Source organism: Schistocerca piceifrons, chromosome 1 (genome assembly GCF_021461385.2).
Source record: "Schistocerca piceifrons isolate TAMUIC-IGC-003096 chromosome 1, iqSchPice1.1, whole genome shotgun sequence".
NCBI classification, from domain to species: Eukaryota; Metazoa; Arthropoda; class Insecta; order Orthoptera; family Acrididae; genus Schistocerca; species Schistocerca piceifrons.
Window position 1 is genome coordinate 509,311,220 of NC_060138.1, and position 12,674 is coordinate 509,323,893.

The 12,674-nt window shown below is 36.0% G+C and overlaps 1 protein-coding gene across 1 annotated transcript in view; it reads right to left on the reverse strand.

Annotated features, from left to right (window-relative positions):
• The window catches only part of LOC124796636 (poly(ADP-ribose) glycohydrolase-like), a 129,410-nt gene that overhangs the window by 98,381 nt on the left and 18,355 nt on the right, over window positions 1-12,674 (reverse strand). The window contains exon 4 of the mRNA XM_047260711.1: window positions 866-1,071. Coding sequence (XP_047116667.1) covers window positions 866-1,071 — 206 coding nt within the window. The remainder of the gene's footprint in view (window positions 1-865; window positions 1,072-12,674) is intronic.

Genomic DNA, 12,674 nt, shown 5'->3' on the forward strand with positions numbered 1-12,674 from the left:
CAGAAATTCTATAAAGGCAAAATAATAAATTACACATGAGTACTAGGCAATCTACTGCAAAACTATGAGTATGTCCCAAGTCCCACAGTATACACTGTAGTATTATGTATTATATTACTGTATACCTTCTGCAGGACCACTGTAGATGGGCATTTAGTCTGACAACATATACCGAAAATAAAAATAAACAAACAGTCTTTCTTTTGTTCAACTGGTTGCTGATAATTTCAACAAACTGAAACACAGTTGCTAAAGATGGACAAAGCACTAAATAATGTTATTTATCTTTTTTTATTTCAGAGAAACTGAAGGGAACCACTACATCCCATTGGGAGTTATTTGACAAAAAATTATGCAGTAAAAGGAAAGTAATTAAAAGGAAAACAGACATACTTAATTTCTTTTACATGAAGGATGTTAAATTTAAGAATCATTTCAAATTACATACTTGTTTGTACAAATGTAGCCACTTACAATGCTATTTGAGTGTTATGTTTATGTAAATAGTGGTATTTAATTTGTGATGGAAGGGAGTATCCAAATGGCCCCAGTAGAGAAGCAGCTGTTGAAGTCATTTGTATTGTGGTGTGCAACATGTTTGGAATTAGATAGTGAATTAGATGGTGAAGTCTGTGGTTTGCCACACTTTGGCGATGGCCATACATGTGAATAGAAAGTTGGTCACTTGTCCTGCCCACGTACAATACTGCACAGTATTTGCAGCATAACTGCTATATAACATGGGTAAGTACTTTTACTCATGCCCCTTCCTTTTATAGGGTATGAATTTAATTTTTAAGTGATATCCAAATTTAAGGCAGCCATATAAACAACATCCACCACGAAAACAGTCAATGTGTATTACCTGATATAGCACAGCATGGCTGTTTGATGACCGAACTGGAGGCAACTGTGGGTATCCCCACAGCCCATAACCACTTTTAATATCCTCAAGGCTAACACCTCGCCACGGACACGACTCTCCTTTTGTGTCTTGTTTTAAACTTTCATCAAGTTTCTTGTCCTTTTTATCAGCTGATGGTTTGTATTGCTTCCCTGTTCTTGCATCATCTAGAAAATGAAATCAGTCACTCTTACATATGCATATTTCCCTATGATTCTGAGGAAATATGACAATGTTCACTTAATCTGCATTGTTGATAATATAATATAAATGGATAGATACAAAATCTACTCACTAAGTGGTGGCACGGGAACACACACACAAGAGGATTTAACGTTTACAAGCTTTCAAAGCCAATGGCTCCTTCTTCTGACAGAAAAGTTGAAGGGGAAGGAAGAGGGGTGAAGGAAAATGACTGTTATTAACTCATGCAGAATGTTTTAGTAGTAATCTCTGTCTTCCACCTTTAAGCTCTCGGGTTTTCAAATCTCGTCCAGTGCAGTCCCCAACAATCAGTCTTTCCTTCTCATCCTGTCCAATAAGTCTCCCCTGAGGCGGGGTTCTGGGTGACTTTTCTGAACTTTACCACTTTCCTTAAACCCCTCCAGTTCTTTTCCTTTCGCCCCTCTTCCTTCCTCTTCAAGTCTTCTACCAGAAGAAGGAACCACTGGCTCCAAAAGCTTGTAGAAGTTAAATCCTTTAGAGTGTGTGTGTGTGTGTGTGTGTGTGTGTGTGTGTGTGTGTGTGTGTGTGTGTGTGTGTGTGTGTGTGTGTTTTCCCCTGCTGCCCTTGGTGAGTAGATTTCCTACACGCAGACAAGAAAAAAAATTCCCGGATTTCCACTTTCTCCCGGGTGAAAATACACTTTTTCCCTGTCAAGTGACAGTGTACTTTTCCTTGGAACTGTAAAACTTATCAATCCTTTAAATGGTTATAGTAAAAAACACGTTTTGGAAAGATCTTTGATGTGCAGCAACATGTATGCTGCATATTATGAAAGTGTAAATTTAAATTCCACCAAACACCGCATGTTACTTTCCGAAGCATTGAAATCAAGATTGCAATGCGCTTTTGTAGCCAGTCCTAGCTCATCATGTGATCTCGCCAGCCGATGACAGCGGATCTTCTAGCGTAGGATACGTGATGTAGTCAGCCAATAGAAATACCAGTGATAAGTAACGCGTACACACAAATAGGAAAAGTTAACATTCACAGCGTTACTACAAGAAAAGAAAAGCTTTCACATACAATATTGGTCTCTGAGATTAGTAAGCTGCAAGAGAAGCTAAGCTTTCACATATAATGTTGATTTTTTTGTGCGTGTTACAATTTAAGGTACAACACACAAATGCGGCAGTATCTACGATGATGCACGAAGCCCGTATGTTCGTAAGTGTAAAACATTACAAGATCTTACACTGTGTCATAAAAGAAACAAGACATCAGAGGATACTCCAAGAACATCGGAATTTCGTGAACCATACTACAATATGTAATTCGGCTTAAAGTGCACATTCGTATGTCCAGATTCGGACGTAAATTTTCTTGAGTACCGGTACTGTATTATCTCATGTTTGGTTCTTTATTATGGCATAATGCCGTATGTGCTAGAAGATGAAAACATGCACTTTTGAAATGCAGTGAACAGTTGAAACTAGCCCATAGTATGGATTTAAACACTTTGTTTCAAATAAATTGACTGCCCCAGCGGAAAAGATTAATAAAAGCCAAATTTCTTTAGCAAACCGACAAAAATAACTTCATTGTTCTGCAAGGCGATTAATGCCTGATCGTCAGAAAGGTGGAGATAAAACCTGAAACTAATAACATATTTTAGCCTTCCGTAATTATGAGAACGTATTTTAATTCATTTGATAGCTCATGGCCATAGATATCCGTTTTGTTTTCGTTTAATGTGAGAGCAATAAATGAAGAGGAAACAGCAAAATCACTAAACATAAACACGGGTCACGTGGAGACTCCCCACTAGAACTCAGACTGCTCTGTGAATCAGCCCCAGATCTCCAATATTTCTGAACCGGGGAAATATTAGATAGTAACGCCCAACCACACGTCTGTAGCGAGAAGCGGGGAAAGGTACTTCTCATACATGACTCGACTGCACACGCACAAGGGCCGGCCCGCAACTGCTCAAACAAATCTAAAGTAAACAGTTGTGACGTCACGCAAATCGGAGACAATTTGTTGTTAGAAAGCATTGCATAGTCTTCCCAAAGCCTTTGACACACTTTGCAGTTGGCAAATGCTTGTATGAGCACTGTGTTTTATTGTTGTATATGGCGTATTTCTTTTGCGACTTAAGTTTTATTTTCATTTTTTTTTCTCCTGTTCATGTTTTGTTGCTGCAGTACTATACTGCAGAAGCGGGATACAGTAATATCCTTTGTTAGAGTATGGTTCTTACCCGTCAAAATCACAAAAATTTAACTGAAAACTAAAACAATGAAAAATTCCCAGAATTCCGAAAAATTCCCAGGTTTATCGCGATTTTCTCCCAGATGAAAAAATTCCGGGTTTTTCCCGGATCTCCCGGTTGTCCCGGGTCATATACACCCTGCCCTTGACTCTTATAATTGCCATCTGGTTTCTGTACAAATTGTAAATAGCCTTTCGCTCCCTGTATTTTACCCCTGCCACCTTCAGAATTTGAAAGAGAATAACTCCAGTCAACGTTCAAAAGCTTTCTCTAAGTCTACAAATGCTACAAACGGGGGTTTGCCTTTCCTTAATCTATTTTCTAAGATAAGTCGTAGGGTCAGAATTGCCTCACGTGTTCCAACATTTCTACGGAATCCAAACTGATCTACCCCGAGGTTGGCTTCTACCAGTTTTTCCATTCGTCTGTAAAGAATTCGTGTTAGTATTTTGCAGCCGTGGCTTATTAAACTGATAGTTCAATAATTTTCACATCTGTCAACACCTGCTTTCTTTGGGATTGGAATTATTATATTCTTCTTGAAGTCTGAGGGTATTTTGCCTGTCCCATACATCTTGCTCACTAGATGGTACAGGTTTGCTAGGCCTGGCTCTCCCAAGGCTGTTAGTAGTTCTCATGGAATGTTGTGTACTCCCGGGCCTTGTTTCGACTCAGGTATTTCAGTGCTCTGTCAAACTCTTCACACAATATCATATTTCCTATTTCATCTTCATCTACATTCTCTTCCATTTCTGTAATATTGTCCACAAGAACATCGCCCTTGTATAGACCCTCTATATACTCCTTCCACCTTTCTGATTTCCTTTGCTTAGAACTGGGTTTCCATCTGAGCTCTTGATATTCATGCAAGTGGTTCTCTTTTCTGCAAAGGTCTCTTTAATCTTCCTGTAGGCAGTATCTATCTTACCCCTAGTAATATGCGCCACCACATCCTTACATTTGTCCTCTAGCCATCCCTGCTTAGCCATTTTGCACTTCCTGTCGACCTCATTCTTGAGACGTTTGTATTCCTTTTTACCTGCTTCACTTACTGCATTTTTAAATTTTCTCCTTTCACCAAATAAATTCAATATCTCTTCTGTTACCCAAGGATTTCTATTAGTCCTCGTCTTTTTACCTACTTGCTGCTCTGCTACCTTCACAATTTCATCTCTCAAAGCTACCCAATCTTCTTCTACTGTATTTCTTTCCCACATTCTTGTCAATCGTTCCCTAATGCTCTCCCTGAAGCTCACTGCAACCTCTGGTTCTTTCAGTTTATCCAGGTCCCATCTCCTCAAATTCCCACCTTTTTGCAGTTTCTTCAGTTTTAATCTACATTTCATAATCAATAGACTGTGGTCAGAGTCCACATCTGCCCCTGAAAATATCTTACAATTTAAAACCTGGTTCCTGAATCTCTGTCTTACCATTATATAATCTATCTGAGACCTTCCAGTATCTCCAGGCATCTTCCATGTATACAACCTTCTTTTATGATTCTTGAACCAAGTGTTAGTTGTGATTAAGTTATGCTCTGTGTTTAGTAGTCACAAATTTTTTTTTTCATTTACTGTTTATTATTATTTTGAAATGGCGGCAATATTTGTTCCAGGCTGCATGCATTTTTTCGTATTTGCATGCATCTACATTTTTAACAATTATTCAGTAGGGGATTGTCCTAAGCCTTTCAGATAAAATGCATTTAGTTTAACACTCTCTGGGCTACAAATTAACATCATTATCACTTAGATGAATGTATTATTTAACATATTTTAATAGTTCAAAGTTATCAGCCACAAATTTAAAAAAACAGTTTTTGAACACTAGTTTTCCAAAGAAAGATTAATTTCTCAGATTTAATATTTTTTCTGCTATTACACTGCATAGTATAGTTACTTTTTATAGAGTATCAATGGTGAGCAGCTTACACTTTAAAAAATACACTATTTTTAAAAAAATATATATTTTTTTAATATTTCCATTTTGTGACATGCAATATCTTTGTTGGGGGACCAGATAAAAACCTGAAAATTTCACAGTTAATAGACCTTTATGATATCAAACTTCAGTATAAATTTCAACTTTGGAAGTTATGGAAAAAAGATTATAAACACAAGTCAAAAATATGTTTTTTAACATCTGTGATATCTGGTAGGCTAACCAAATAAAGTATACCAACTGCATTATGTAACACACCACATTACATTAGCTAATGATTATTTGTTGAAACAATGCTGTGATAATTGTTTCAGCATACTAACAGTTGCATCTACAAGCCTATACAAGTCTGACTGTTGTCTTCCCCCTTACACCAACAACTGTCTACTCACACTTATTTAGCTATAATTTCTTGAAGTGTGCAGTTGGAAAATGGTGTCTCAGTGTTCTGTTGGTGTTATTATTAATGAAGCATGTCATAAAAGTGTGTATGGAGTGTATCCTAAAGACATTACTTTAATCGAAGATTACAGTGAAGAAGAAAAAGTGTTGTTTCACTTACAAGTCGACCCAGATGTCAAATCAACATGCAAGTACCATGAAATGAAACACTTTTAAAAAAAAAAAATATGATAATAATAATAATAATAATTCATCACCTTTTTGGTCAGTCTCACATGGACCCTTTTGAGAAACATAAAAAAACCCATAACAAAAGGTCTGCGAGAAATAACATTTGATCATTATTCTAAAAATAAAAGCCCTTTTGTCAATCTCCAACCAGGAAAAACATTGTGTCCAACATGTTCTAAGATATTTGTAATTCACAAGAGAAAGGATAGTGAAACCTCAGATACAGAATTTTGTGACTTACCAGCAACCATTAAAAAAGTAGAAACAGCTTGTGAAATCCTGGGTATATCGCCTGCTAGTAAAATTAGAAAACTAAGTCAAGATAAAAGACCAAATGTCTTGAATACAAAAATTGAGAAAGTGGCAGCTACAGTCAAAAAGAATTTAGAAGTTCCATTTCAAAATACAATTTGTACTAAAACAGATGGAAGTCCTAAAACTTCACCAACCGAATATGATGAGTTGATAGAAAAACTAAAAACTAAATGCAGTACTACAAACAAAGAGGATAAAATTAAGGTTATCAGTTTACTGCCGAATTCTTGGAGTCAAGCAAAAGTTAGCGATGACCTTAATGCGTCAGAACGTCTTGTTAAGTTAAGAAGGCAATTACTAAAAGAACAGGGAATTTTACCAGCATTACAAAAGAAAAGTGCATTTAATTTGGTAGATGAAAATGCAATCAATAAAGTTATTCAGTATTACGACAATGACAATAACAGCCGCCAATACTAAATTGGTGATCTCTTGATGCCTCAGAACATGTCCTACCAACTGATCCCTTCTTCTAGTCAAGTTGTGCCACAAACTCCTCTTCTCCCCAATTTTATTCAATACCTCCTCATTAGTTATGTGATCTACCCATCTAATCTTCAGCATTTTTCTGTAGCACCACGTTTCGAAAGCTTCTATTCTCTTCTTGTCCAAACTACTTATTGTCCATGTTTCACTTCCATACATGGCTACACTCCATACAAATACTTTCAGAAACAACTTCCTGGCACTTAAACCTATACTCGATGTTAACAAATTGCTTGATGATAGATCAGTTACAATTGTGTGATCATGGTAAAATGTGCAGATTGTCCAGGCAAACAAGCCTTACTTGACATGTTTGAAGAATCCGAAGAAGACGATTTGTTGCCTGACAATATAAAATACAAACAATGGATGACACAAGACAGAACGGAAATGGTGACAGTCATAAAATCACAAGAAGAGTTTTTTGAAGTGTTGGTGGCTACCCTTGAAAATCACAAAATGCGTCATTTTATTGCAAAAGTTCAAAGTAAATTTTTGAAAGACAAAAAGCAAATCTTGGCAGCTGATGAATGGTTAGTTCTTGCTGACTTTTCAGAAATTATTCCTTTGTTGTTCAAGATGAAGTACAAAGACACCACTGGGCACAAACAGGCCACAGTTCATCAATTTGTATTCTATTATAAAGATGAAGATAAACTAATGTGCCACAGCTTTTGTTTCATAAGTGACTACATTGAACACAACACTACAGCAGTGCACATTTTTCAACTAAAATTAAAAAACTACATTAAACAGCACAATCCTTCCATAAAAAAAATAAATAAAAATAAAAATAAAAAAAACTTGTACTTTTAGGATGTGGCAGTAAGTCGATATATATGAATGTCATTTTTTTTGCTTCATGCCGTGGAAGGAATGCTTGTAATGGTGTCAGGGATACAACAAAGCGAGCTGTCACAAAAGCAAGTCTGCCGCGGACCGATGACAATCATATCATAACACCTCAAGAAATGTTTGAATTCTGTAAAAAACATATCAAAGGAATTACCTATGTTTTTGTACAATGTGAGGAAATACAAGAAGTCTATGACAGTGTCTTGAAGGAAAGGTACAACACTTGTCAGAAGATTAAAGGCACTCGATCTTTTCATTGTTTTGTACACAACTTACTTAAATGTAAGATCACATCAACTTCACCTGATAGTGAACTTTCATCAGCGTGGGAAACTTGTACAACTGGTTCTTCAAAATAAAGACATAGTGGCTTGTGTTTACGATGAACAGTGGTGGATTGGCAAGGTGATAACATTGACTGTCAAAACTAAGATGTACATGTTGTATTTTATCACCCTCCAGGACCATGGGCGTCTTTTAAAAAGACTGAGTAGGATAAAGTTTGGATGCCACTTAAAAATGTACTAAGGAAGCTGTCTGCCATGGAATTTACAACAGTGACTGGGCGAACTTATAACCTAACACCCAAACTGAGTGAACAAATTTCTCAAATGTTCAATGAGCGATGAACTAAAAACAAATAACAAGAGAACAATATAATGTAATTAGTAGGCTTATTTTCAAAAAAATTAAGTAATCATAGATATGATTAAATTATACATTGTAAGATACATTTTATTCCATAAGCCTACATATCATGTGTTAAAAAATTTTTGACCCGTGTTTGTAATTTTTTTTCCATAGCTTCCAATTGAATCCGAAAGTTGAAATTTATACTGTGAAATTTTCAGATTTTTATCTGGTCCCCCAACAAAGATATCGCAGGCCACAAAATGGAAAAATTAAAAAAAAATCCATTTTTTAAAATAGTGGTTTTTTCTAGTGTAAGCTGCTCTCCACTGATACTCTATAAAAAGTAACTTTACTATACAGTGTAATAGCAGAAAAAATATTCAAGCTGGGAAATCAATCTTTCTGTGGAAAACTACTGTTCAAAAACTGAGTTTTTTTCAGTTGTGGCTGATAACTTTGAACTATTAAAATACATTAAAAAATACATTCAGCTAAGTGATAATGTTAATTTGTAGCCCAGAGTGTGTTGAACTAAATGCATTTTATCTGAAAGGCTTAGGACAATCCACTACTGAATAATTGTAAAAAATGTAGATGCCTGCAAATACAAAAAAAACGCATGTGACATGGAACAAATATGGCCACCATTTCAAAATAATAAACAATAATTTTTTAAATATTTTTGTGGTTACTAAACATTGGGGAATTCACCCAGTAAATATAAAATTTTTCTGAAAGGGTCAAGCAACCAATTATTTTTTTCTTGGACCACTTGGTATGGACTGACCCGTAACTGAGGTTTGATAGTATATGTTCCAGTTTGATACATAGCAGGAAAGGGAGTGTTATATGGAAACATGTTTCATCTACAACAGCACACACTTAATCAAATACTGGCACTTTTAAAGTTGGCCACACATAACACAAGTTTTTATGCACGAGAGCCTCTTAATGTCATTATAATCATGCAAGAACTATGCTTGGCTCTTATCCTGGACTGAGCCTTTTCTAAACTTGTTTACACATATCTTTCTTACTATTTCTAAATGGTCAATACATTTTTCTGTCCAGCTATATTTGAGTCTCTTTATAGCTATTTCTTTTTCCGTATATTCATTGGCTCCTTGTTTAATGCCTTTCCTCTATACATGGCCAAACCATCTTAATTTCAAGTTGAAAATAAAATAGGCTATTATACATGAGCTATTAATCCTTTGACTGTTGCTGACAAGACAATTCATTGTGCTCCGTTGTTCCTACGTACTACTGATGAATTTAAGCACAGCCTCCTTCAGTGTTAGTGACAAGTTACCTTAGGTGTCCTAAACGACGCCTGATTGCTACGCATGATTATAGACATGCCTCCTCTAAGGCATGTGAGTGCAGTTGATGAGTTTAGGTATACAATAGAATTTCTCCCACATGTGTCAATAGCTTTTCACAATACTGGCCACAAAATTTTGTTTAGGTACTTTGTCTGTTGTAATCTCATTTTGCCACATCTGACTTTGCTTAACGTCTTACTGTTCATAAAGATTGGCATAACAGTGTTTTTCTTATTATCTTCTCCAAAGAAAATGACAAGATTTCATGGTTGTACTAAAGAAGAGATCATGGAGATACTCACTAAGAGTTTGAGCCTTGGTCTGGCACACAGTTTTAATCTGCCAGGAAGTTTCACATCAGCGCACACACTGTTGCAGAGTGAAAATTTCATTCTGGATACATGCCCCAGTCTGTGGCTAAGCCATGTCTCCGCAATATTCTTTCTTCCAGAAGTGCTAGTTCTGCAAGGTTCGCAGGAGTGCTTCTGTGAAGTTTGGAAGGTAGAAGATGAGATACTGGCAGAAGTAAAGCTGTGAGGATGGGTTGTGAGTTGTGCTTGGGCAGCTCTGTCGGTAGCGCACATGCCCGTGAAAAACAAAGGGCCCGAGTTCTAGTCTCAGTCCAGCTCACAGTTTTAATCTGCCAGGAAGTTTCACACCAGCACGCACTCCGCTGCAGTGTGAAAATTTCATTTGGAAATACCATGTATGTTGAATCATTTAGAAAAATATGGCAGATAGTGACATGACAGATTAAATTTTAAAACAATCTTCTCAAGAATTAATTTCACATATTTATTTGATTAAATATGTGCATATTTGAAGCCATGTTATAAAATTTTTGACGTGCTTATAAAAATGTAAATCAAAAGACTGAACTAAAGCTTTACATTTAGGAGGAAAAAAATTAACTGTACTTGTTGACAAATGATTATCATTTAAAAATTTCATGATACGTTTCTGGCTTGGTTTGTCTTTGCCAAGATTCAACAAGCAAGAGAAATTTTTTTCTCGCACTTATGGTCTTATGGATTTAATCAAACAATTTTTATATAAATTAGCTGTCAACTTCTCTGACTAAGAATGAATATCATTCTTGTATTTTTCGATGTGTTGCCTGCAAACACGTGCCACATCAGTGCTCTTGGAACAGAACTGTGGCGGTGACATGGCTCTGTTGTTGTTCCTGTGTAGTGACTTGCAAAGACGGAAAAAATCTAGATTTGAGCAGTGATTAAGTACTTCATAAAGAAAGGGCTTCTTCATATTCAACTGTTGCCAAGTGGACAAATGATTTTAAATTTGGTTGGGAGAGCTTAGATGTTGATCCGCACAGTGGTCTGCCAAGATGTGTCACTATTCCAGAAATCACTGCAAAAGTGCACAAAATGGTCATGGAGGATCGCCGATTGAAAGTGCGTGAAATTTCTCACTCTTGTCAGATGTCGTCTGAAAGGATATGTCACATTTTAACTGAATAATTAGAAATTAAAAAATTATCTTCAAGATGGGTGCCACAATTCTTGACACTGGATCAGAAACACATGAGAATGGACATATCGGATTAGATTAGATTAGTACTTGTTCCACAGATCATGAATACGACACTTCGTAATGATGTGGAACATGTCAGGTTAATAAAAGGTGTCTATACAAGATATTACATTACACAAAATATTACATGACACTTAATTTTTTTTGTTTTGGTTGGGGAAATTACCCACTTACTATATCCAAAAATTCATCTAATGAGTAGAAGGAGTTGCCATTAAGAAATTCTTCTAATTTCCTTTTAAATGCCATATGGCTATCTGTCAGACTTTTGATGCCATTAGGTAAGTGAGCAAAGACTTTTGTGGCAGCATAATTTACCCCCTTCTGAGCCAAAGTTAGATTTAATCTTGAGTAGTGAAGATCATCCTTTCTCCTCGTGTTGTAGCCATGTACACTGCTATTACTTTTGAATTCATTCGGATTGTTAATAACAAATTTCATAAGTGAATATATATATTATGAGGCTACAGTGAAAATCTCTGGCTATTAAGTGCATGCAGGATGATCTTGGATGAGCTCCAGCAATTATTCTGATTACATGCTTTTGTGCACTGAACACTCTTTTACTCAATGATGAGTTACCCCAGAATATGATGCCACACGAAAGCAGAGAATGAAAATAGGTGTGGTAAGCTAATTTACTGAGATGTATATCACCAAAATTTGCAATGACCCTAATAGCATAAGTGGCTGAACTCAAACTTTTCAGCATATCTTCAGTGTGTTTTTCCAGTTCAACCCCTCATCATTGCATACACCTAGAAATTTTGAATATTCTACCTTAGCTACCGATTTCTGATCGAAGTCTATATTTATTAATGGTGTCATTCCATTTACTGTGTTTTGTCAAAGTTTAATGGGAGTCCATTTGCAGAGAACCACTTAATGATTTTCTGAAAAACATCATTTACAATTTCACCAGTTAATTCTTGTCTGTTGGGTGTGATATTTATATTTGTATCATCGGCAAAAAGTACCAGCTTTGCATCTTCATGAATATAGAATGGCAAGTCATTAATATATATTAAGAACAGAAGAGGACACAAGACCAAACCTTGCAGCACCCCATTATTGATTGTTCCCCAATTTGAGAAATCGCCAGTTTTTTTGCATATTATGTGCTCTGCTTATTTCATCTTTCTGCACTCTTCCAGTTAGGTATGATTTTAACCATTTGAGTGCTGTCCCATTCATACCATAGTACTTGAGCTTATCTAGAAGTATTCCATGATTTACACAATCAAAAGCCTTTGAGAGATCACAAAAAATCCCAACGGGTGACTTCTGGTTACTCAGAGCATTTAATATTTCATTAGTGAAAGTATATTTAGCATTTTCCGTTGAAAAACCTTTCTGGAAACCAAACTGACATTTTGTTAAAACTTTATTTTTACAAAAGTGTGAAACAACTTTACAATACATTACTTTTTCAAGAATCTGGGATAAGGCAGTCAGAAGAGAGATTGGGCGGCAGTTGTTGACATCTGACATATCCCCTTTTTTATGCAGTGGTTTAACAATGTCATACTTCAGTCTCTCTGGGAAAATACACTGCTTCAGAGAGCTATTACATATGTGGCTAAGAATCCCA